Consider the following 27040-nt stretch of genomic DNA (forward strand, 5'->3'; position numbering starts at 1 on the left):
TGAGGAACCGTATGCCATCAGTTGCCACATATTTCCATTTCATCACAATCTATAATTTCATGGCCTGACATATTTCAATCTGCCATTACATTCAAGCCAGACGGTAAATCCTGGCTAAATAAAGAATGTAGAAGAGTATGCCAGCAACAGCACCAAGAGCACCTGAAAATAAGGTGCCAACGTGAATACATCACACGATTTGCATGCTAAACAGCGGAAGCAGCATGTTGTAGACAACTGAATGATCCCACAGCCATCAGATCAAGTTAATGGAGGGTGAAATTCCACAAATATTCCCAACTTCACTAAATGGAGAGCCCAGAATATCAGTGCAAAATACAAGGGTGATGTGTTTGCAATCGTCTTCAGTTGGAAGAACCATGTTGATCTTCTTGATTTGAGGTACAGTCTAAAGGGTTGATCATTTAGAATTAACATGAAAAAATTTCTTTACTCAGTTATGAATCATTGAAAGACTTTACTCAGTAGGTTGTAAATGTTCCATCATTGACTATATTTAAGGTGGGGGTGGACAGATTTTTGGTGCCTCAGGGAACCGAGGGATATAGGAAGCAAACGGGAAAGTGGAATTCAAGATCATGTTGACTAGTGGAGCAGGCTTGATGGGCGGTGGGCTGTGCTATATACTCCTATTTCTTGTGTTTTTGGATTCTTGGTCCCCAGCATCACAAACCTGTCTTCTGCCAATTTGGTTGACTCTGTGTAATATCAAGAGGTGAATGAATACAAACGAAGGCATTGGGCCCTGACAGCATATCAGCTATAGTATTGAAGGCCTGTGCTTCAGATCTATAGCACGTGTTTTTATGATATGTGGAAACCATGAGCATGTGCTAATTCCACTGCAGAGTATAGGAGAACTCTCAGGCCACTGTGTGTGTCTCATTATTTATGATATAAATAATACCAAAATAATTTAGGAACAATATTGACTTTGAGGTGGCACAGTGGTTAGCACTGCTGCATCACAGCTCCAGGGACCTGGGTTCAATTCCCGACTTGGGTCACTGTGTGTGTGTGTGGAGTTTGCACATTCTCCCCGTGTCTGCATAGGTTTCCTTCGGATGTTCGGGTTTCCTCCAGGTGCTCAGGCTTTCTCCTACAGTTCAGAGATGTGCAGGTTAGGTTGATTGGCCATGCTAAATTGCCCCTCAGTGTCTTGATGTGTAGGTTAGAGGGATTAGGAGGGTAAATGTGTGGGGTTGTGGGGATAGGGCTTGGGGTGGGATTTTTGTTGGTGCGGACTCGATGGACCAAATGGCCTCTTTCTGCACTGTAGGGATTCTGAGTCAGAAGATTGTGGTTTCAAACTTCACATCTAAGGTCTGGGTTTTCCAATGATTAAACCAACCAAGACTCACTGATTTTAGTGGGTTGCCATTCATCTTGTAATGCAAAAAAACCCCACAGTGACTACTTCAACCACTTAATAGTGCAGTCACGTTATATATGTTTGTGCCAAGTGTTTTTGGCTTTTTAACAACAGAAAATTTGTGGACAGTGAATCTGGTGCAGAGGCACTAACTCTTCAAGTTTCAGGCTGTATTTATACTGAGCAATGTCAGTACAACATGAAACTACGTTGTCCCATTGTTGCTACGGTTATAACAGTGCACATAACTCTTCCACCATTATAAAGCAACATGGTCATGCTGGTGAAATATGCAACATCAATCCTGTCAGTTGCTTGTTGAAATCGCTGTATCTCCACCACATGAATTAAGCAGTTCGAGAAAGCAACTCGCCATCACTCTCCTGAGTGCAATCGGGGATGGGTGATGAATGCTGGCCCAGTCAGCAAAGCCCACATCCCTTGAATGAATACATTTTTAACTCTGTAATTTATGCTTTGATTATTCTTTCTCTTACAGATAAAGAACACAACTGGGAAGATGAAGATTGGGGAGCATGGGAAGATGGTGAATTGAAAGAAACTGTACGAATAAATTGTCTATTCTTTTTGTTTCAAATTGTTAATTGACATCTGGTTGAGCCTTTGGGGATTGGTGAGCAGCAATTGATTTGATTAAGGAACTGGTTGGAAATTTGTAGTTGGAGGGTAGTTATTAATGGTCATGGAGGTTTTGAAAAACATTAAACTGTCCCCAGGGTCAGGTAGGGTCTCTCCCAGAATACTGAGAGGGGCAAGGGAAGAAATTGCTGAGGCCTTAGTCAAAATCTTTGCATCCTCTTTAGCCACGGGTGTGGTATCAGAGGATTGAAGAGTAACTAACATTGTTTCTCTCTTTTTAAGAAAGGCACAAGAAACAATCCGGGAAATTACAGACCTGTGAGCCTTGCATCAATGGTGGGGAAACTATTGGAGAAGATTCATAGGGACAGGATGTATTCACATCTGGAAGAGAATAGCCTTATTAACAATAGGCAGCATGGTTTTGTGAAGGGGAGGTTGTGTCTTTCAAACTTGGTTGAGTTCTTTGAGGGAATGACAAAAACAATTGGGCAGAGCAGCGGATGTTGTATATGTGGACTTTAGTGAAACTTTCAATAAGGTTTCTCATGGCAGGCTGAACAGAAGGTGAAGTCATATGGGATCCGAGATGAGCTGGTAAGATGGATACAAAACTAGCTTGGGCATAGAAAGCAGAGAGTAGCAGTGGAAGGGTACTTTTCTAACTCGAAGCCTGTGACAAACGGTGTTCCACAAGGATCAGTGCTGGGGCCTCTGTTTGTAATATATGTAAATGATTGGGAGGAAAATGTAGATGGTCTGATTAGTAAATTTGCAGATGATACAAAAATTAGAGGAGTAGCGGATAGTGAGGAGGATTGCCAGCGGATACAGCAGAATATAAATTGGCTGGAGACCTGGGCTGAAAGATGGCAGATGGAATTTAACCCAGACAAATGAGAGGTGATGCAATTTGGAAGGTTTACTGCAGAAGGAAAGTATAAAGGCAGAGCCCTTAGACATATTAGCATAGAGGGATCTAGGTGTGCAGATCCACAGTTCCCCTCAAGTGGCAACTCGGGAGGACAACATGGTCAAGAAGGTGTATGGCATGCTGGCCTTCATCGGTCGGGGCATTGTGTATAGGAGTTGGAAAATCATGTTGCAGCTGTGTAAGACTTTGATTAGGCTGCATTTGGAGTGTTGTGTACAATTTGGTCGCTACACTACCGAAAGGATGTTGATGCATTGGAAAGGGTGCAGAAGAGATTTACCAGGATGTCTGGTCTGGAGGATATGGATTATGAAGAAAGGTTGAACAAACTTGGATTGTTCTCATTGGAGCGTCAGAGGATGAGCGGGGACCTGATAGAGGTTTGCAAGATTATGGCAGGCTTGGATAGAGTGGATAGTCAGAATCTTTTTTCCAGGGTCGAAGGATTAATTATTTGGGGGCATAGGTTGAAAGTGAGAAGGGGAAAGTTTTTAAAAGGGTTGTGAAGGGCAAGTTTTTCACACAAAGGGTGGTGAATATCTGGAATGTGCTGACGGAGGTGGTGGTGGAAGCAGATTCTATAACAATGTCCAAGAGACATCTGAATAGATACATGAATAGGCAGGGAATAGAGGGATATGAACCATATAAATGCCCCTCTCATTTAATATAAAATATTAAATGAGAGAGGCAGCTGTATCGGCAAAGACTTGGGCCTGTTCCTGTGCTGTACTGTTCTTTATAGATCTGAGTGAGGTCCTGGAATCCCACTGATCTCTGTCTTAAAAACAATATTGCTCTTCACCATATTCTCGGTGATCTGGATTAGAGCATTGGAGGATCTATCAAGAATTTGCAGATGTAGAGAATTATCCAATTCTCTTTTGAAGGCCTCGATTTAATCTACCTCCGCTAAGCTCTTAGGCACAGTATTCTAGATCCCAACCACTGAAAATAAAAGTTTTTCCTTGTGTGCAGTTGCTTCTTTTGCCAATCGCCTTAAATCAGTGTGCTCTGGTTCTGGATCCTTCTGCCAGTGAGAACAGATTCTTTCAGAACTCTTCATAACTTTGAAAATCTCTATCAAATCTCTTGATCTTCTACATGGAGAATGGAATGGTTTAGGTGTGGATTAATGTTTGGCAAAGTTGTTAAGAAAAATGCAGCATTGTAAACATGAGATAGACCTAACATTGTGGGGTGACTATACCATTGCTAAAGTGATTTTATTGATCTGCAATAAACAAAACAAATGCAGAAGAATAAACAAAACAGCATCACCTCTGGGCAGCGATACAATACCTGTCTCTTAGTTCAGTTCTCCACAATGAGTACTCATAAGAACGTAAACAAGAGTAGGCCATTAAGCTTGCTCTGCCATTTAATAAGATCTTGGCTGATCTAATTGCGGCCCTAAGTCTACTTCCTGCCTAGTCCCCTTAACCCTCGACACTCTTGTCAACCAACAATTTCTGTAACTCAACCTGGAATATATTCAATGCCATTGCTTGTTGTGGAAGAAAACTCCAAACAATGACCAGTTAAGAAAATAAATTCCTCCCACTCCCATTTTTCCTCATTTATATTTCATATCACTTCCTGCAATGTCATTTGATCATCTTGTGGTCCAGGTTCTGTGCCTCCGCTCATATTGTTCACTTCACAATTGTTACCATCTAGAAGGACAAGGCCAGCAGATGCATGGGAACACCAGTATCTGTAAATTCTCCTCCAAGCCACACCCCATCCTGACTTTGAAATATATCCCCATTCCTTCACTGTCACTGGTCAAAATCCTAGAACTCCTTCATCAAACGCCTTGAGGACTCCACAGGATGGCAGAAGTTCAAGGGGGTGACTCGCCACTACCTTCTCAAGGGCAATTGGGGATGGGCAATAAATGCTGGCCCAGCTGGCAATGCACATCCCATGAGTGAATATAAAAAGCACATGAAAATACATTTGATTAATATGCAGACACATCTTTGGATTTTGTAATCTCATCTCTTACTTCCATTGATCAGTAACCCTCGATCTGTGACCAAATGGTAAACAGCCCATACAATATAATCAAACAGGAAAACAAATGTTGGAAATACAAGATCAAGCAGCATTGGTAAGGGGAGAACCAGAGTTAATGGGCGGGATTTTATGGCTGCACTAGTCCCAAAACTAAAATCCCGCCCAAGGTCAATGGACCTTTCCATGGTCCGCCCCTCACCTGCTCCGATTCCTGTGATGGGCAGGACGGTAAAATTCGCTCCAATGTTTCAAGTCAATGGTGACCTTGCATCTGAACTGGGAAAAGTTATGAGATTTAATCTGTTTTGAGCAATCAATGAGGAGGCGGACGGAGGCGGGTGGGGGGGGAGGAATGTGGGGGAGACAAGATAACAAAAGGGCATTGATGCAAGAGAAAAGGAGTTGGTAAAGGGGACAAGTAAAGAAACAAAGTATCAGCCTTGGAGAAATGGAATCATCAACAGCTGCTGTCCAAAAAAAAGGAAGCAGAGGTTATGTTCTGAAATTGTAGTACTCAGTATTGAGCTTGTAGGGCTGTAAAGTGCCATTATAAATCTGAGGTGCTTGTCCCTGATGGAATGGTGCAGGAAGCAGGGGACAGGGATCGGACTGTGAAAGGAATTAGTGATAAATAGCTGGAAGCTTGGGGTTCCCGTGGACTGAGTGAAAGTGTTCTGAAGTGGTCACCCAATCTGTGTTTGGTTTTCCCAACTCAGCGGAGACCGCTTCACGAACAGCGAAAGCAGTTCTCTAAACTGAAAGAAGCACCAGTAAATTGTTGTTTCACCTGGAAGGTAAAAGTGTCTGCATGGAAGGGGAGAGACTGTTGTAATTGAGGAATGATGTGGAAAGGCTGGCGTTGGACTAGGGTAAGCACAGTAAGAAGTCTCACAACAGGTTAAAGTCCAACAGGTTTATTTGGTAGCACAAGCTTTCGGAGCGCTGCTCCTTCATCAGGTGAGTGAAGAGTTGGGTTCATAAACAGGGGACATATAGGCACAGACTCAATTTACAAGATAATGGTTGGAATGCGAGTCTTTACAGGTAATCAGGTCTTTACAGGTATAGATAATGTGAGTGGAGAGAGGGTTAAACACAGGTTAAAGAGGTCTAAATTGTCTCAAGCCAGGACCGGAATGGAGCAGGGTGTCACACAGGGAACAGGTCCTTTGAAATGCTGAAATAGGAGGAGACGTGACGATGTGTTCATTTGGCACGGGTGTGCTGGAGATGACAGAACTGAAGGTGGAGGCAGGTGAATGGATACTGAGTATAAGGGGGATTTTATTATGGTTCTGAAAAACAGTGAAAACAGAAAAGAAATGGATGTAATTTTACCTGACCTGAATGTTTCCAGCTTTTCTGTTTTATTTATTTTCGATTGGTAATAGTTGCAGTATTTTGCTCCTGTATGATCAAACAGGTTTCAGTTTACTGTTGCATCCCACAAAACTTATTTTACCTTAAATATATCATTCTAAACTCCCTAACCTTCATAAGAAATCATTTTTGCCTTGTGTGGTGCTTAGCCTCAGGGCATCCCAAGGTGCTTTATAGCCAGTGAAGTACTTTTGAAGTGCAGTCATGGTTTTAATATGATGTTTGAATTCTACCATTACCACACTTCTTGCCAGAAACTAATGCTTGAAAGTGCACTTCTACCATTATCTTGTTTCCCCTCAATTCCAAATGTATATACAGGATTGCATTCTCGAGGCTGCTGAGTGGGTGAAAGAGCTCAGGGATTTTGGTGTATGATTTACTGAGTATCTGTGACCAGTGTGCAAGGTTATTGTGTTAGCAATTTGGTTATTAATATGTATTGTGGGGATAATTAAATATCAAATAAGAAATATGATCCTTATTACAAGACATTGTCCAGTTTTGGTTCCCTCGTGTTTTGAGGGATATTGAGGTCTGAAAAAAGTTCAATGGATGGTTCAGTATGCCACTTGATTGGTTCCTAGTATAAGGACCATTGGATGGGCTTAGAGAATTAGAAATATTATTGCGGTTTCACTGCTAATGAAGGAATTACATTCTATAGAAATACTTACAGTGAATCTGCTGCATGTACCACCAACTTATTAGAGATCTATGATTCTCTATGCAAAGAGTTACGCCTTATAATCTATGTGTATGCTTTTGTGACTTGTACTTCCATTCCCTAAGCTTTGCTAACTCAACTTCTGAAGACAAGCTTCAGGAAATGTTAGCCGCCCACAACTCATAATGCACCATTATTTTAAAAAGGTTGGGGGGGTAGGTCAGAAAATTATAGGCCAGTCGAGCCTGACTTTGGTGGTGGGCAAATGATTGGTATCAACTCTGAGAGACAGGTTAAACTCACTTAGAAAGGCACAGGATCAGTCAGCATAGTTTTGTTAAGGGAAGTAACAAGGAGGATTATCAGGGTATTGAAGTGGATGTTGTCTATGTGGATTTTTGTAAGCTATTTGACGAGGTCCCACATGATAGACTAGTCAGAAAAGTGAGATCCCTTGGGGTACAGGGGAAGGTGGTGAGTTGGATCCAAATTTGGCTCAGTGACGGGAAGCAAAGGGTAATTCTTGATGGATGTTTTTGCAAATGGAAAGGGGTTTCCAATGGCATTCACAGTGCTCCATGTTGGGGCCCTTGGTGTTTGTTGTATATATTAATGAATTGGGCTTAAATGTGGCAGGTATGATTGGGAAATTTGCAGATGATACAAACTAAACTCGCTCAAGAAAGTTAGACCTGATTCATTTCAGTCCATGCACCCTTTTAGCACCATACTGCTAGTGAGTGTCTCATGGTTAATTTTCTGTGCTAGAGAAGTGTGGAGTTTCATTCCTTCATATTTTAATTGTTGGTGTGAAGATTGTAAATGAAGGAAATGTAACACTTTTTTTCTTTCTGTCTCTCCTCTCTCAATCCAATCTGCTTCCTTTATTTCTCTTGCTATCGCAGATTTGATATGAAATTCTTCCATTCAGTTATCCAGTATTTTTTGCTTGGTTCTTACACTGTTAATTTCGCAATTCTTTTAATCCGACTTGTTAATGAAATACACAATTGCTTGCCCTGTTCACTCAGGGTTGTAGATACCGGTTTCCATTGCTATCAGTATCAGCCCCTGAGCTTTCAGTAACATGGCTCAAAACATCTTAAAAACCTAAATGTGCAAAAGCAAGTCTAATGGGAAAACCTAGTGATGCCCATCTACAGTAGTTTATGGTCCCATGTCTATAAAAAGATCAGCAGCAGACAGAACATGAAGGTTAGCAGATGATCTTTATACTTGCAGCCCAATATGTTGAGGGAGTAAGATTGCAGTTGAAGATCTTTGTTTGTAGTCACACTCATTGACACATAGCACAGTTATCTGAAGCCAAACATAATATATATTAACATACACGTTTTTAGCCTATGCCTCATAATGTTGGCCTATTAATTTTGGTGTTGTTAGATTTATCCTAAATCAATGAGGCAGTGGTGCGAGGAGCTTTATCCAAACCTCCAAGCCCACAAGCTTCAAACAATATAAACAGCTTCTGCCTCTTCCTGAATAATGTCTTTAGTGTTATCCAAAAAATGAGAACTGTTTGCTACTTATTTAGTGTCCGTTTACTATTCCATTCTGCCATTTTTGTTCCCCAATTTACGTGCACATCCTCCCAAAAAGATAGCCACCCCACTTTCTGCACCTGACTCTTGTCTTCAGTTATCTCAACTGAATCCATTTGAGTGAGTTCACACTGGTCTCTCCTCACAAACACATTAATCTTATGTTCAGTCATAATGGTGCTGTTTCAGCAAGTTGATTAGCGCCCAATCTGTTGATAACAAAATTTACCTGTGAAAGCTGTAATGACAATATCAACATGGCAGTACAATCAAATTATTGGTTTTGTTCCATCATCATTATGCAATTCAGATCCTTCTTAAATGTATTTATAATCTATTTCTCATTCTCCTATGTTCTTTCACAATGTAATTTGCCGCAACTTGCAGGATCCTTTTATCAACCACTGTACTTGCCTAAAACATTGCTGCTCACTTGACCTGAAGCTGAATTGCCTGATTTTTCTTCTTGGACACTAGAGTTATAATTTAAGATTATAAAGAGAAACCATTTTGAAACTGTTCAAAACTTGTTTTATACTGAGGTACAAGTAATGTATTTACTTTTTTAGTTCTGAAATTTGTTACAGAAAGAAGATAATTCCACAACTAAGGCACCCACATTGTCATGGCTTCAGGACTGTGTGATCTCACTGTCACCGACAAATGACCTTATGGTGATAACGAGGGATCAGAAAGCTGTCTTTCTAGTGCGTAAGTATTACTTTGTGAACATTTCTGTTTGTATTATCATGGAATCAGTTCAGTAAAGGAGGAGGCCATTCAGCCCATCAAGCCTGCACCGACAACAATCTCACCCAGCCCCTCTATATCCCTGCAACCCCTGCTAATTCCCTTGACATAAAGGGGTAATTTACCATGGCCAATCAACCTAACCCACACATCTTTAGAATGTGGGAGGAAACTGGAGCACCCAGAGGAAACCCATGCAGACATGGGGAGAACTTACAAGCTCAACACAGGCAGTCGCCCGAGGCTGGAATTGAACTTGGGTCCCTGGTGCTGTGAGGCAGCAATGCTAACTACAGTGCCACTGTGCCGCCGCAAATGTTTAAAACTTCTTTTAATTTGTAAAACAAAACTTCCTCTTATTTTCTGTGTTTTGAAAACTAGACTTACCTTGGTGTTGAGAGTAAATTTTGGGAACTCCATGTCTTGCCAAATCTTGGACTTTATGCACATGCACACACTGGGAGCAGACTACATGTGTGCACTTCAGTATTTCTGCATCTTTAAATTATTTGGGGCGACAACTGGCCTAGCACTTCTGTGCATAAAGAAAAAAAGTGCAAACACCCAGATCAGGTGACTGGAAGTGGCGTGCCAAGGAAGACTAGGGTCCTGGGCAGGAGGCAGGAAGAGGTTCTGAAGGAGAGAGGGAACAGGGAGAGGCCCCAAAAGTAGAGTCCCAGGAAGAGGATAGGAAGAGGAAAAGGTCTCAGTTCAGTTAAAATGAGAGGAGCACAGAAACAGGCTCCAAACAACAAAAGAGTTGCGGGGAACAGACTTTAGACAAAGAAACCAGCTGAAGATAAGTGACCTTGAGCTGTGCGCCATTGGGGCAAAGGTAATCCTTTGGAGCCGTAGCGTTCTGTTGGTGCAGCCGATGATCTGAAGTTGTGCTTGTGAATTGGTGCTTAACTGCATACTCAGGCAATCCAGGGGAATGGAATCTTGGGAGAGGAAATTGGAAACCTGTGAGGTGCGCAGTTGTTGATGCTGTCTGAGTTGGTGCAACTTTCGGAGAGAATCCCAGTTTAGATATTTGAAGGTGAAGATTGGAATCCCTCATGAGTGAGACAGAGTTTCAATGAGATTGGGTTGACTCACAGTGTTACTGATATCTGAGTGCGTTGCTGGGAAATCCATGGACTCTTCTCTTAGTTACATCTATCATTTAGTGTGCAGTGTGGTGTGTTTAGCCACAGTTGGTCTGATAATTCACATATACCTCATATTTACCCTGAATATTAGATTACAAGGTAGATATTGGGTGGAATTTTCCTGAAAATGATTGTCATTTGGCACAAAAATCCATGCACCACAATTCTGATTGCTATCTTCTGCCATTATTGCTCTCTCATGTGAAACACACCATGCCTGAGTAGTCTGATTTGCCTCACCTGGGGCTCAGCTGAGCATTGCAATCAAAGGGGGAGCTGCATTTAAACGTTTCCTCAGCACTCACTCCCAGGCAATCCAGGAGGAGACAGCTCCACAATTTTCCGGGGGGGGGGGGGGGGGGGGGGTCCTTACCAGGCTTTTGGACGAAGTGGAGGAGAGGCAGGCCATTGTCTACCTGTGTGTTGGTCGGAGACTCCCGAATAACATGACCAAACAAGCCTGGGAGGTGGTGGCAGCTATATTCAGTGCCAGCAAAATGCCCAGGAGAATGGGGGTGCAATGCTGCAAGGATGAGTGACCACTAGTACTGTCCTGCCTCTTCTCTCTGGGTGTCATGCAACCAGCCCCTTTATGCTGACAACTTTCAGTCTTAATACTCCTCAACCCCCCGGCCCCACATCTTGAGCTCTGCTGCACCAGACCCCAAAGCCATTGGCAAGCAATATTTGTGAACTTACTCTCAGCTCTTTGGCGCACAGCCTAAACATCTGACTCTGGCAATGAAAAGGTATTCAGACAAAAACCCTTTCACTCTAATCCCGGAAGGCCGACAGCTGTCAGATTGAAAAGAACCCCCTTTCAATTAAACCTCTGGGAGCTGTGATCAGTTGGGTTGAAAAAAATTCTATCTTTTAAAAAAAACCTCTGGGGGCTGAGATCAGTCTGGTTGAAAATAAACCTATTTTCAAAAAAGCCAGACAGCAGGTGTTTAACAGCACAGCCTATTCAAAGTTAATGGGGAATTAAATGTTCTATAAACAAACAACTTCAAGAGGATCTATGGAGCCAGACCTAACTGCAGAGCCTATTCAAAGTTAATGAGGCGTGAAATGCTCCATAAACAAACAACTTCAAGAGGATCTATGAAACCATACCATATCTGGATTACCACAGAGCCTATTCAAATTTAACGGGGCGTCATGATGTGGAGGTGCCGGCGTTGGACTGGGGTGGGCATAGTAAGAAGTCTCACAACACCAGGTTCAATTCCAACAGGTTTATTTGCAATCATGAGCTTTCAGAGCGCTGCCCCTTCAGGTGAGTGATGAAGCGCTCCGAAAGCTCGTGATTCTGAATAAACCTGTTGGACTTTAACCTGATGTTGTGAGACTTCTTAATGGGGTGTGAAATGCTTTTCCAAGAGACAAGCTGCAGAATAGCACTGTCCTATGAGAAGATTTTAGGACATACAGGCTGCAGATTTGCTGTGGACTGATAGGGGTTTTAAACCTGAAAGACAGTTCGAGGCCACACAGACCAACCGTGATTCCCAGCCTGGCCGCTTCAACCCCAGCACAACCCTTCCATACCCTACAACCCCTAGCTCACTTGAAGGAACCAACTCTCCCCCACCCTACAACTCCCAGCTCACTTGAAAGAACCAACCCACCCTACAACTCCCAGCTCACTTGAAGGAACCCCCCCCCCCACATGTGACCAGCGGTTACTTTGCCCTTGTGCACCCTGGCACTAAGTGGGGAACAATACTCACTTCCTTCCTCCCTTTCAGAGTCCATGATGCCTTGTCTGTGTTTTTAAAGAGCAGTGATCTTTGGTGCCCAAGTGATATCCTGTAGGTGGGCAGATTCGTTGAGGCCACTTCATCTAATTTTAACCTCACCAATGAGATTCAAAAGGATTCAAATTCATTCAGATCAGCTTTTTCCCCCTTTCTGGGCGTGAACCTCTTTGTGCCAACAGAGAGGGTCTGAGAAGATTGTTCAAAGTTTCAGCCGGCGCAAACCCGTTTTTCATCTCTCACCAGCTTTAGCAGCCATAGCAGGATTTGAACCAGTGGCAAAAGACCTGGAAGATCATGGCCATTGTAAATTGTTTTATCTTTCCAATCTTATAGGGGAAAGCTTAGTTTTGTTTGCTCAAAACCTGTGGTATCTTGTGGCTTTATTCAAAGAACAAAGAAAATTACAGCACAGGAACAGGCCCTTCGGTCCCCCCAAGCCTGCACAGACCATGCTGCCTGACTGAACTAAGACCCCTTACCCTTCCGGGGACCATATCCCTCTATTCCCATCCTATTCATGTATTTATCCAGGCGCCCCTTAAAACTCACTATCTTATCTGCTTCCACTACCTCCCCCGGCAGCGAGTTCCAGGCACCCACTACCCTCTGTGTAAAAAAAAAACTTCACTGTGAAAGTGTCTTGAATCTCAAACTTTTGTGTATTTTAACCAAAATGTTATTGGCCCTTCACTGGATCTTACCAACAACGTTAGGGTCTGGCGAAGGTTCATAAGATCTGGCTTATGCATTTACTTGTGTTGGAATACAAAACTAGTTCAATAACAAAGCACTGCAGATGCTGGAAATTTGACATAAAAACAGAAAATGCTGGAATACTCAGTGGGTCAGGAAGCACCTATGGAGAGAATAACATAGCCACTGTGTCACAGGCCTTCCCTTTTTTTGCTTTCCCTCGCCACCTCCTAGCCTTCCCTGAGACCCCGTTACATCTCTTAACTTCTCAGTTCTAATGAAAGATTATTGATTTTAAGCTTTGTTTTTCTGCTGCTTGATCTTTTATTTGCAACATTTTCTGTTTGTAATTATTATATAATTCAAAACCTTTTTTTGAAAATGCTGTAAATATTTGAAGAGTTGTGGAGCTCTGCTTATAAATTTAAGACAGACTATTTCTGGAAGATAGTTTTGTTTCTAATTTGTAATTTTTTTTGCAGCAAAATGGAAGCTGAATGAAAAGGGTAAAGATGAAATGCAGTATTGTGTTGCTTGGAGTGGGATCCTGAACATTGAAGAAGGGTATGTATATTTTGATAAGATTTCTGGAGTTGATTATTTTTGCTCATGGTATTAATTTAAAAGAACAGTCGCCTGCAAGTAAAGATCTGCGTGAATCTTTGAAAGTATGTTTGTGTGTTATACATCTTGTGCCGATGTGGTTTCTTGTTCACATGCCAATAAAATGCCCATATGTGAAAATGGGGATTTCCCTGTATGCAAACACTTGATCTTAGGATGGCATAGGAGAGGAGAAACATTTTTGGAGACTAAATCTGGAGGCAAGTCGCCCTATGCTGCTATCATGCACTTAAGATGTATTTCAACAGCAAGAGGCCTACGAGCGGCTCATCTGCTTTACCTGCTTGCATCCGTCAGGGAATGATATTTGTGAGCAAGGGAAAAAGGCAAATCAATGTTCATTGTTTTTAGAATTATTTACAGGTACCTTTGAGGATCTACATGATGTTGTGTGCTGTAGGATACATACAGTAATTAATTTGTTTATTTTATTTGTTTATTTTAAGAGCCAATTTACAGCCCACATTAATTGTGACTTGTGAAACTTCCAGATTGGAAAAGGAACTGTCAATTGTGATCACTGTTACACTTTGGCACTGATTTGATTTTTAATCCCTGGATGGTTATTAATGTTGAATCAGCTTTCTTCAAAATTTATTGTATCTTGAAATTATAATTTTAACATGCAAATAACTTTTATAGTTTGGTTCAATTTCAGTATGTCATATAATGAATAACCAATCAGACTGTTGTACATAATAATCAATGGATATTGATGGTCACCATCTCGTTATTGATCTAATAGGGGCACCAGCAAGGGCTGAATCTTAGAAACTTTGTTTCTGATGTAATGAAGGGACCATAAGTGTGTTTGCAACCTGACTCTGAGTAGTGTGTTTGCAGATTAATATTGCAGGGGTCAGCCAATTATGAGGGCTCCTCTAGGATTGGCATCCAATTTGGAACAGGGAAAAGGAGGAGCAATCAGATGCCTCCTTTAGGATGGAGTATTTAAAAGGATACCAACAGCACTCCGTGGCAGAACTGTATTCTGTGCAGCAAAGTTACGGAAGCAAAATAAGGAGGAAGATGGATGAAAGAAGGAGAAAGGCAGCCCCATGCTTTATGGATGTTCACTTGAGGTGACATTGGAAGCCTTGAGGCCACAAAGATGCTTCTGTTTTCAGAGAATGGTGGGAGGAGGCCAGTCAGCATCACAAAGCAGGCTTGGCAGGAAGTCTTGGAAGAGTGAGCAGCCAGAGTATGGTGAGGAGGATTTGGATCCAGTGAGTGACTTCTTGAGGTCTGGCAAAGTGAGTGATAGGCAAGTGTTGCAGAGTCATCACTCCTGTGCCACATTAGCTTTCTCCACCACACGCATACTTTAAATGTTACTCTTTGCAACCACACAAGAATGGGTGCCCAAGCTGCATCTTAGCTCTATTTCTTAATAGATAGCAATGGAACTCTCCCTCAGTTTGCTGACTTAACACTCCCCATGCCACCATGAGTCTTAAATGTCATGCTAAGTAACAACTGAATTCATAAGAGTCATCATAGAATCCCTGCAGTGCAGAAGGAGGCCATTCGGCCCATCAAGTCTGCACCGATCACAATCCCACCCAGGCCTTATTCCCATAACACCACATATTTACCCTACTAATCCCCTGACACTAGGGTCAATTTAGCATGGCCACTCAACCTAACCCGCACATCTTTGGACTGTGGGAGGAAACCGGAGCACCCGGAGGAAATCCATGCAGACACTGGGAGAATGTGCAAACTCCACACAGACTGTCCTGGCTATCTTTTCACATTGCTGGAGAAGAGAGCATACAAATCTCACGAGAGGTGCAGACGAGGAGGTGGAAAAGCATCCTTGGTCATACACTATGGAGGATTATGCCCTGAAAATTGCAGGGTGGCACTTTGCATATGAACATAAATTATAGCTTGAATGGATTGTATTTGAGATGAATTGTCTGAACTACTTGACACTTGATTGAGTAATCCAGTGACAAGGGATCAAATGTCTTTCCTCTTATCCCTCTTTGTGTTTGACTGCAACACCTTTTTTTTGCCAATTCTGTGAGTATTTAACTGCTTACATGTTATGACCACAAAAGATGGGATCAGACAGACAGACTTGATCTTTTTCAAAAATGGATGGGTTTTATTGTAAACTTTCTTTCTCGCATGCATACATCACACTTTCGAAATTCATGCATGTACAAATAGACTACAGAGTGGGGGAGAATAGATTAAGTAACTTGGTGTCCAGTAAAATTAATGGTGTAGACAGATTGGTGACTCGGCTGACTTGAACCTGAACTTGGTGGTTCTGCTGCTTTCACTCAGTCGTTCTGGTTCTTTTGGGGCTGATGTGGTTTGAAGTTGTAGATGGCAATTTTGGTTCTTGTGGAGACAGCAGCACTAGGTTGAGTTCTTTCTAAAAACTCTGCCTGCAGTACCTGGACTGTCAAAATCAGCAGACAAGGTTCAATGTGCACGTTGGATAGGGAAAGAGAGGGGCAGGCTCCACTCAGTCTTGTTCCTTCAGTATCTCAGATGTTTGTCTTGTAGAGAAAGCAAATGCTTAAACACACAAACTATTAACTTGTCACATGATCTCTCACCCAGTGATCCAAATATCGGCATGGCTAGTGTATTCCCTGATTAGGTCATGGCTGGGAATTCCTTTCTCAGTCAAGATCCCATTGATATGGTGATCATGTCTAATGGTTCATCTCTACCCAGGTGATTGTCTGGACGCTTGGCTAGTAGAATGGGAATTGGCCCCATTCATCCTCTCACCGGGGTTTTTTTCCTGCTGCAGCTTCGCAGAAAGATTGTCTCCATTTCAGTAGTTCTGGAATGCAGAAGGTACGGTGGTGGAAATGTTCAGCCACCTTTGACTGTGATCCCAAGTCACTGGAATATGGCTTTAATCTTTTTAAAAACAAAACAATTAGCGATTTCTAGCCAGTAAATCAAAAAATATTTGATATAAAGATTGGCTTCGTGACACTCATGAGGAGTGAAATGCCTCGGTATAAGCATTTCAGTACATGGTTGTTTTAAAAAAAAGATACATTCATACTTAAACACTCTCTCTTGCCTGCATCAGACACTTGTACAGCTTGGAACTGGCTCCTCATTATCTACAGTTTTCAGGATGATCCTGTGCTGAGGTTCAATCTGGGTTAAAGCATCAGCTGTAACACTGCTTTTCCCTGAAACATGGTTGCAAAAGCAGACTTCATTGAAATATTTTGCATTGAGTTTTGAATTTCTCCACAAATTGTGATCTCTATAAACTAAGGGATCTCTATACCAATTTTAGACATATGGTGCCAGGAACAGCCCTAGAGTTTCCTTCTTATGGTGTCTGTTCAGTTTGTTTTGGGAAGTTCCAAACTGGTTTCTCTGCCCGGATTCATTATCTTGAAGCAGGATGGCACCTACCCCATCACTAGTAGCAGTTACTACTTTAAAGGGTTGGTGAATGTTCTGAGTTTCCAGTCCACTGGTTAATATGGCATTCAGTCTTTTGAAAGCTGTTTGGCACGTCCTAGACCACACTGCTTTACTTCTGTAACAAGTCTCTCAGTCAGGTGCCTAGAGTGCAGAATATGAAACAAACTTGTGGTAGGACTCGCACATTCCCCAGAATGGCATTTTTTTCCATTAGTCATGGGGACAGAGAAATCCTGGGCAATCCTGTACCTGGGCAACATCTGCCCTTGACTCAGAACATGCCCTCGGTAGTTTACCTGAGCTTCAGGGAACTTGTTCTTTGCAGTCTATATTTGGCATTTCCTACTCTGTGGATACAGTCTACCAGGTGAGGAATCGGATAGGAGACATCTCTGGTCACTGAATTAACCCTTCTATAAGCAATGAGGAGCCTTGTTGAATCATTGAAGTTGGGTGCAAGCACAACCTGGGAACTCTAGCTGCTCTGGCTGGGCTCAATCAAATTGTGTTCCAGCATGTACTGAATTTCTTCCCAATCTTGGGCCAGTTTCTCAGAACCTCGATGATGGAAATATTGCTTGATACGAGGGTTCTCTCTTACATCTTCACCATTTCAGGATTCCAGCCAGTAATTTCTTATTTTATATGAAGTGTGGTTTCATAACAATGAATTTAGCTGTTTGATTTCTCTTTCATGAGGTTATTGCTGCACTTAAGATCTGTGATGTGCCATGGACAAGTGACATCTAATTTGATTACTTATCATGTTCTTTATCTACAGTGAATGTGTCAGTAGTGCTATTTGTATTCCACTAGCAAGCCAGAAAAGGTAAGTGTTTTTACTCCAGGACCCTTGTATAGCTATGCAAGTTTGATCAAAACGAATGAAATGTTAACTGAATAATACAAATATTTTGCAGTAGATTTATTTTTGATTTTTTTATACATGAACAATATTTGTTTTTGTTTCAGAAAATTTGGCAGGTTAAGATTGTTTAGAAAATGAATATAGAAGAATCATTGTGTGTGTGTGTGTATTATACATCCAGTAATTTCATCTTTGGCTTATTAGCTAGTCTGAATCTTAGCTGGAAAGATCTCCCCAGATTTCTTCAAGCCAATGAATAACCTTCACTTAAGGCAGTCTGTGCACAGTATGTGTAAAGATGACAGAAATTAAAATAATTAATGATCATTTTCAAAATATGCTGTTTTTAATTAGAATAAACCGAAGCATTAAAGTATCCCAAGAGCTTACTAAATTGCTGCCATTTAAACAAAGTAGCAGAATATGTAACATTTGCTATCCAGAATCCTATTATCAATTTAATTCATAACCATCACTGACTGTCACTTAAAACCTTTAAAAATGTCACTTGTCTATTAACATTTATTTTTTCCAGAAATGGTCTACATTATGAATCCAGTATTTGGTTGGTTTCAATCACTGAATCTTATTTTTATTGTTTTATAGTTGGGTTCTTGCTGTAATCTAACAAAGGGGGCTGTCTATTGAAAGGATATGGATTAATGCAGGCTCCCCTGATGGTTCAGTAGCTAAACAGGATTTTTTGGCTTTAGTTTAAGTAATCTTGACCTGATCTAGCTGTTACTGGCAAGGCCATCTTTTTTGTTCTTTAAGGGACATGGGCATCGTTAGCAAGGTCAGCATTTGTTGCTATCCCTAATTATTCTTGAGAAGATGGAAGTGAGTAGGAGTAGTCCAACTGATGCAGGTACACTCACAGCGCTGTTGGTTAGGCGTTCCAGGATTTTAATTGAGCGACAGAGTGAAGGAATGGCATATCTTTTCAAGTCAGGATGATATGTAGCATGGAGGGGGACTTGTTGCTGACAGTGTTCCCTTGCGTCTGCTGCCCTTGCTCTTCTAGGTAGTAAAGGTTGCAGGTTTGAGTTACTGGACTCAGAATTTCCCTCTGCAACTGACCGACTCTTCTGGCCACAGAATTTATGTGGCTGGTCCAGTTCAGTTTCTGGTCATTGATAACCCCCAAGTTATGGGAAAACTCAGTGATGGTAATGCCATTGAATGTCTTGGGGAGTTGGTCAGATTCTCATCTTGGAGATGGCCATTGCCTGGTATTTGTGTGGTGTGAAGTTTTTTTCTTCTTTTGAATTCTCTTCCTGAAAAGGTGGTGGAAGCAGAGTCCTTGAATATTTTTAAGGCAGAGGTGCATAGATTCTTGGAAAGCAAAAGGGTGATAGGTTATTAGGAGTAGGTGGAATGCAGATTTGAGGTTACTTTCTGATCAGCTGTGATCTTATTAAATGGTGGAGCAGGCTTGAGGCACTGAATGGTCTACTCCTGGTCCTTGTTCGTATATGAAAGTTATTTGCCACTTAACAACTGAAGCCTGAATGTTGCCCAGGTCTCACTGTATGCGGCACAGACTACTTCATTATCGGAGGAGTTGCGAACGGTACTGAACATTCAGCGATCTGAACTGAACTCAGCGAACATCCCCACTTCTGACCTTATGGTGGAAGGAAGGTCACTGATGAAGCATTGATGGTTCAGCCTAGCACACTAGCCTGCAGAACTCCTACAGCAATGTCCTGGGACTGAGATGAACCAGTCGTTTCTCTTTGTGTGAGGTATGACTCCAAGCAATGGAGAGTTTCGCCCCTGATTCCTATTGACTTCAATTTAGCTAGGACTCCTTGATGCCACACTTAGTCAAATGCTGTCCTGGTGTCACCTGCCTTCGGGAGTTCAGCCGGTTGTCCAGGTTTGGACCAAGGCTGTAATGAGGTCAGGAGCAGAGTGGCCCTAGTGGAATCCAAATTGAGCGTCAGGGAGCAAGTCATTGCTGAATAAGTGCCACTTGATAGCATGATCAATGATACCTCCATCACCTCGCTGGTGATCATGAGGAGACTAATGGCGTGGTGATTGGCCAGATTAAGTTTCTCCTGCTTTTTATGGACAGTTCATATCTGAACAATTTTCCACATTGTCAGTAGATGCTAGTGTTGTAACAGCACTGGAACAGCTTGTTTAGGGGCACAGCTAGTTCCTGAGCACAAACGTTAAGTATTATTGTCAGGATGTTGGCAGCATCCGTAGCCTTTGCAGTATCCTGCGCTTCCAGACCTTCTTGATATGTAGAGTGAATCGAGTTGGCTGAAGATTGGTATTTATGATTCTGGGGGCTGCTGGAGGATCTCTTTCCTAGTTACTCTGAAAAATGATGATGAGATTTCCTGAACTGCAGCAGCTCTTGAGATGGTGGTGCTTCCACAGTGGTGGTGAAGAGGAAATTCCGAGATATTAGCCTAGCAACATTGAAGAAATGACAGTAATTTGCAAGTCAGGATGGTGTGTAACTTGACCATAATGGTGCTTGTATAACATTGATACGATCGACCTACTTGAAAAAGGTTATAGGGGAGGAAGAAAGGTCACAGTCTAAAGTTGCTGAACTCAATGATGAGCCCTGAGGGGTGCAACGTGCCTGATTGGAAGACGAGATGCCCCTACTCCAGTTGGTCTTCACTGGATTCGTCAGTTCAGCGGGCCAAGGATGGACATGTTGCTTACCATTTTAACTCAGTGAACAGGAAAGTTGATATCATGCTCACAGACTGAGCGAAGGTATTCTGTAAAGTGGTCATCAGTGTAGAGGAGACTGCATTGGGACCAGTGAATACAAATTGAAGGAGGTACAAGGTAACGCTGCTTAACCTGAAAGGAGCATTTGGGGCCATGAATGGTGAGGAGGTAAAGGGACGGGTGCTGCATCTTCTGTGATTGCAAGGGAAAGTGCCGTAAAAAGGGGACTGGGAGTTGGACATGATGGAGCAGTGGATCGGGATGTCACAGAGCGAGGAGTCCCTGTGGAATGCTGATGGGTATGGGGGGTGGTGATGAAGGGAATGAGGGGAAGATGTGTTTCATGGTAACATCATGCAGGAGTTGGCTAAAATGGCAGGGAATGATCCTTTGAATAAGGAGGCTGGTAGGGTGGAATACTTCCCGATGACAAACTGACGAATCAATGGTTAATTAGTTTATCCCTTTGTACCCTCCTAAAACAGAGGGTACAAAGCTCTGAAGTTCTCTGACACAACTTCTACACAGGAGGATGTTTGTGTTTCTTCCCTTCTCTCAGATTTCTAGGAAAAGCCTGTAGTTGTGCCTGACCTTTTGGATTTAGGTTGCTTTTATATAATAATTATTGAAGAAGCAAAATCACCGAAGCTACAGCAGTTTCACAAATGTATCCTAGAATTTTGTGTTAATGGTTTGTTTGTTTCAGTGCAGTTTAACTTTAACTGTGAAAGATGCTGAACTAAATAACTTTTGTTCTGATTGACAGAAGCTCCACAGGACGACCAGACTGGACATGTATAATTATAGGTTTTACCTCTGGATATGTACGGTTTTACACCGAGGTAATTAATTCAGATTTTTATTTAGGTCGGGGGAATTCAAATGTGAACACAAAAGTGGAACACTGCATATGCTGGAAATCTGAAATAAAAACAGCAAAATGCTTGACATGTTCAGGTTCAGCAGCATCTGTGAAGAAAGAAACAAAGTTAACAAATAGTGCAGAAGGAGGCCATTTGGCTCATTGAGTCCGCAACGGCCACAACCCACCCAGCCCCTAGCCCTGTAGCCCCATGTATTTACCCTGCTAGTCCCCCTGACACTAAGTGGTAATCAATCTGACCCGCACATCTTTGGACTGTGGGAGGAAACGGGAGCACCCGGAGGAAACCCAAGCAGACACGGGGAAAATGTGTAAACTCCATGCAGACAGTGACCCAAGCCTGGAATCGAACCCGGGTCCCTGGCACTGTGAGGCAGCAATGCTAACCACTGTGCCACCGTGCCGTCAACAACCTTTTATCAGAACTGGAAAATATTAGAGATGCAACATGTTTTAAGCAAGTACAAATGCAAAGAAAGGGCAAGGGGAGATTGTAACCTCTGCCCTGTTTTTATTTCAGATGACAGTTGGTGATTACGCTGCTTTTCCCATTTATACCCCTCTTGACCCATCTTTCGTTACTTTACTTGGCCCATTGACATCTCCTTTTGCTATTTAATTGCTTCTGCCCTCCACCCAATCATAAACTTTCCCGATTTCCTGACTTGCTTAAAATCTGTTGCATCTCTGACATTTGACGATAGGGCTTTGACCTGAAATGTTAACTCTTTCTCTCATCATGAGGTGCTGCCTGACAGCTGAATATTCTTTTTTGTAATCACTTTATGATATTCTGTAGTTGGTTTCCCAGTTCATATTGGATCCAAGTGGAGCATAAATGTCAATGTAGATTGGTTTAGTGGAATGGTCTGTTTTTATGCCTTGTATTCCATGTAATTCTATGCAGGTTAACTGAGGTTTCCTTCAAAATAACTTCCTCTTTTCAGGCATCCTTACATGCAAACTGTCTTCCTCCTTATGCTGCCCAAAGTGTTAGCATGGAGTTTTATTAGTATTAGAAGTGCTTAACCAGAGTAGTTCATTTTGAAACTCGATAGCCAGGGGCACAGACAGGCGTTTCTGTGGCCGCAAACGAGACTCTAGGATGGTGCTAGGGCCCTGGATGTCTCTGAGCCGGTATAGGGCATCCTGAAATGGGAGGGTATCAGACAGATGTCATTGTCCACCTTGGCACCAATGACATAGGCAGGAAGAGGTCCTGTGAAACAATTTAGGGAGTTGGGTAGGGAGCTAAAAAGCAGGACCTGTAGGGTAGTAATGTCAGGATTACTCCCCATTCCACATGCTAGTGAGGCTTGGAATAGGGAGATAGTACATTTGAACATGTAGCTAGAGAACTGGTATAGGAGGGAGGATATCGGATATATGGATCCCTGGGATGTCTTCTGGGGAAAGTGGGACCTGTGCAAGAAGGACGGGTTGCACCTGAACTGGAGGGGCACCAATATCCTGGGTGGGAGATTTGCTTGTGCTGTTCAGGAGGGTTGAAACTAGTATGACAGAGGGGTAGGAGCCGGAACAGCATGCCAGTAAGTGTCGGGACTGGGGAAGAAAAGTGAGACTGAGATAAACATAGCGCAAAGGGAAGTCTTGGTGCTCGGCAGGACTGGAGGTCTGGATTGCGTTTGCTTCCATGCAAGAAGTATAACACGTAAGACAGATGAACTGACAGCCTGAATTACTGCATGGAATTATAATGTTATTGCAATTACGGAGACATGGTTAAAGGAGGGACAGGACCAGCAGCTTAACATTCCGGGATAATGTTGTTTTAGGCGAGCAGAAGGAGAAACAAAAGGGATGGGGGAGATGCTTTGCTGATTTGGGAGCACACCATTGCTGTGTTAAGGGAGGACACATTGGAGGGATCTTGCAGTGAGGCATTATGGGTGGAGCTCAGGAATAGGAAGGGTGAAGTCACAATGTTGGGAGCGTATTATAGACCTCCCAACAGCCTGCAAGAGACAGGAGTCAGATACTGAAAAGGTGTGAAAAAGCAGGGTAGTTGTGGAAGTTAAAGTTGTGACTGTAACTTCCCCCATTTTGACTGGGACTCGTTTACAGCCAGGGGCTTGGATGGAGAGTAATTGGTTAGATGTCTGCAGGAGGGCTTTTTGATGCAGTATGTTTTTTGATTTGGTTTATTATTGTCACATGTATTAACATACAGTGAAAAGTATTGTTTCTTGAACGCTACATAGACAAAGCATACCGTTCATAGAGAAGGAAACAAGAGAGTGCAGAATGTAGTGTTACAGTCATAGCTAGGGTGTAGAGAAAGATCAACTTAATGCAAGGTAAGTCCATTCAAAAGTCTGACAGCAGCAGGGAAGAAGCTGTTCTTGGGTCGCTTGGTACGTGACCTCAGACCTTTGCATCTTTTTTCCAACGGAAGAAGGTGGAAGAGAGAATGTCGGGGGTGTGTGGGGTCCTTAATTATGCTGGCTGCTTCGCCGAGGCAGCGGGAAATGTAGACAGAGTCAATGGATGGGAGGCTGGTTTGCGTGATGGATTGGGCTACATTCACGACCTTTTGTAGTTCCTTGCAGTCATGGGCAGAGCAGGAACCATACCAAGTTGTCATATATCCAGAAAGAATGCTTTTTATGGTTGACAATCCAACCAGGGACAGGGCCATATTAGACGTATTGGGGAATGAGCCAGGTCAGCTGATTGATGTTTCAGTGGGGGAGCATTTTTGGCTTAGGGACCATAATTCCATAAGATTTCGGGGAGTCATGGATAAGGACAAGAATGGCCCTCGGGTGAGGGTGTTTAATTGGGCAAGGCCTAATTACATCCAAATTAGACAGAAACTGGGAATGTGGATTGGGTGTGGCTTTTGAGGGCAAATCTATATTTGGCATGGGTGAGGCTTTCAAACGCCAGTTGATTGAAGTGCAAGACAGTCAAGTCCCCACAAAAATGAAGGATAAAAATGGCAGGATTTGGGAAGCCTGGATGACGAGAGAAATTGTAAACTTAGTCAAAAGGAAAGGGGAAGCATACGATAGTCTAGGCATCTAAAAACTGACGAAACCCTTGAGAAGTATAGTGAAAGTAGGAATGCGGAATTGGGAGGGCTAAAAGGGGCCATGAAATCTCTTTAGCAAACAGGATCAAGGAGAATCCCAATGCTTTTTATGCATACATTGGGACCAAGAAGGTAGTACGAGAAAGAGTAGGCCCGTTCAAGGACAATAGAGGGAAGTTATGGTTGGAGCCACAGGAAGTGGGTGAGATCCTTAATGAGTACTTTGTATCAGTATTCACCAAGGAAAAGGACATGGTGGATGTTGAGGTCAGGGATAGTGTGTGAATGCTCTAGAGAATGTCAATATATCGAAGGAGGAAGTGTTGGGTATCCTAAATGGCATTAAGATAGACAAGTCCCCAGGGCTGGATGGGATCTATCCCAGGTTACTGGGGGAGGCAAGGGGAGAAATAGCTGGGGCCTTAACAGATATCTTCACATCCTCTTTGACCACAGGCGAGGTTCCAGAGGACTGGAGAATAGACAATGTTGTTCCCTTGTTTAAGAAAGGAAGTAGAGATAATCATGGAAATTATAGGCCGGTGAGCCTGATGTCAGTAGTGGGGAAGCTTTTGGAGAGGATGTATGCACATTTGGAAGAAAATGGACTGGTTAGTGACAGACAGCATGTTTTTATATGGGGAAAGTCATGTCTCACTAACTTGATTGAGTTTTTTGAAGAGGTGCCAAAGATAATTGATGAGGGAAGGGCTGTGGATGTAGTTTATATGGACTTAAGTAAGGCACTTGACAAGGTCCCACATGGCAGACTGGTACAAAAACTAAAATCACATGGGATTTGGGGTGAGCTGGCAAGATGGATACAGAACTGATTTGGTTATAGAATAGAGAGAGTAGCGGTGGAAGGGTGTTTTTCAGAATGGAGATCTGTCGCTAGTAGTGTTCCGTAGGGATCAGTGCTGGGACTTCTTTTGTTTGTAGTATATATATGTATATAAATGATCTGGAGGTAAATGGATTGGGTGTGTGGATGACATGAAAGTTGGTGGAGTTGCCGGGGATTGTCAGAGGATACAACAGGATTATAGATAGATTTGAGACTTGGGCACAGAAATGGCAGCTGGAATTTAATCCGGACAAATGTGAGGTGATGTCCTCGCAAAAGGCCCAAAGATGTGTGGGTTAGGTGGATTGACCACGCTAAATTGACTCTAGTGTCAGGGGATTAACAGGGTAAATATGTGGGGTTATGGGAATAGGGTCTGGGTGGGATTGTGGTCGGTGCAGACTCGATGGGCTGAATGGCCATCTTCTGCACTGTAGAGTTCTATGATGTATTTTGGAGGATCAAATTTAGGTGTGAATTATACTCTCAATGGCAGAACCCTTAGGAACATTAACATACAGAGGGATCTGGGTGTGCAGGTCCACAGTTCCCTAAAAGTGGTAACACAGATGGCCAAGGTAATTAAGAAAGCATATGGCATGCTCACCTTCATCAGCTGGGGCATTGAGTACAAGAGTTGGGAAATCATCTTGCAGCCAAATAAAACCTTGGTTAGGCTGCATTTGGAGTATTGCGTGCAGTTCTGATCACCACACTACCAGAAGGACATGGAAGCTTTGGAGAGAGTGCAAAAAAGGTTAACTAAGATGTTTTTGATTTGATTTGTTATTGTTACATGTATTCGTATACAGTGAAAAGTATTGTTTCTTGCGCGCTATACAGACAAAGCATACCGTACATAAGGAAGTAAAGGAGAGAGTGCAGAATGTAGTGTTACAGTCATAGCTAGGGCGTAGAGAAAGATCAACTTCATGCGAGATAGTTCCATTCAAAAGTCTGATGACAGCAGGGAAGAAGCTGTTGCCTGGTCTCGAGGGTGTTGAGTATGAGGAGAGGTTCAATAAACTAGGATTGTTTTCACTGGAAAGATGGAGGCTGAGGGGAGACCTGATAGAGATCTACAAAATTGAGAGGCATAAACAGGGTGGATAGTCAGAGGCTTTTTCCTAGAGTGGAAGTGTCAATTACAAGGGGGCACAGGCTCAAGGTGAGAGGGGGAAAGTTTAAGGGAGACGTGCAGGGGAAGTTTTGCACACAGCGTGGTGGATGCCTGGAACACGCTGTCAGAGAAGGTGGTGGAAGCGGACACATTAGCAACATTTAAAAGGCCTCTGGATGGGTACATGAATAGGGAGGGAATAGAGGGATATGGACTGAGTAAGGGCAGAAGGTTTTTTTTTTAGTTTAGTTAGGGCATCATGATCAGCACAGGCTTGGAGGGCCAAAGGGCCTGTTCCTGTGCTGTACTTTTCTTTGTTCTTTGAAAATGCTGGGAACACTGAGCAGTCAGGCAGTACCTAATGGTTTTCAGTTTAAGGGCTTTTGCTTGGAACTTAATCAAATGTCATTTTGAAGTCAAGGGGCACCACATTATCGGGCTTTCTACAATCTATTTGGGTTGTCATCTCTCTCTTTTGTCAGTCTCCTTAAACCTGCATTCACTCCTTCTGCCAATGGGAACAATTTCTTCCTTTCAACTCTTGTCTCTGGAACCCTTATGATTATAAACACCTCGTGATAAAAGACTACCCTGAAGAGAAGGAA

General features: G+C 42.6%; 1 protein-coding gene across 2 annotated transcripts in view; it reads left to right on the forward strand.

Moving 5' to 3' along the window:
- The window catches only part of rab3gap2 (RAB3 GTPase activating protein subunit 2 (non-catalytic)), a 90728-nt gene that overhangs the window by 4491 nt on the left and 59197 nt on the right, over nucleotides 1-27040 (forward strand). For both annotated transcript variants that reach the window (XM_078229761.1, XM_078229762.1), the window contains exons 2-6: nucleotides 1893-1957; nucleotides 9146-9269; nucleotides 13398-13479; nucleotides 17738-17785; nucleotides 21297-21372. In XM_078229761.1, coding sequence (XP_078085887.1) covers nucleotides 1893-1957; nucleotides 9146-9269; nucleotides 13398-13479; nucleotides 17738-17785; nucleotides 21297-21372 — 395 coding nt within the window. The remainder of the gene's footprint in view (nucleotides 1-1892; nucleotides 1958-9145; nucleotides 9270-13397; nucleotides 13480-17737; nucleotides 17786-21296; nucleotides 21373-27040) is intronic.

This window comes from Mustelus asterias, chromosome 15 (assembly GCF_964213995.1).
Source record: "Mustelus asterias chromosome 15, sMusAst1.hap1.1, whole genome shotgun sequence".
NCBI classification, from domain to species: domain Eukaryota; kingdom Metazoa; phylum Chordata; class Chondrichthyes; order Carcharhiniformes; family Triakidae; genus Mustelus; species Mustelus asterias.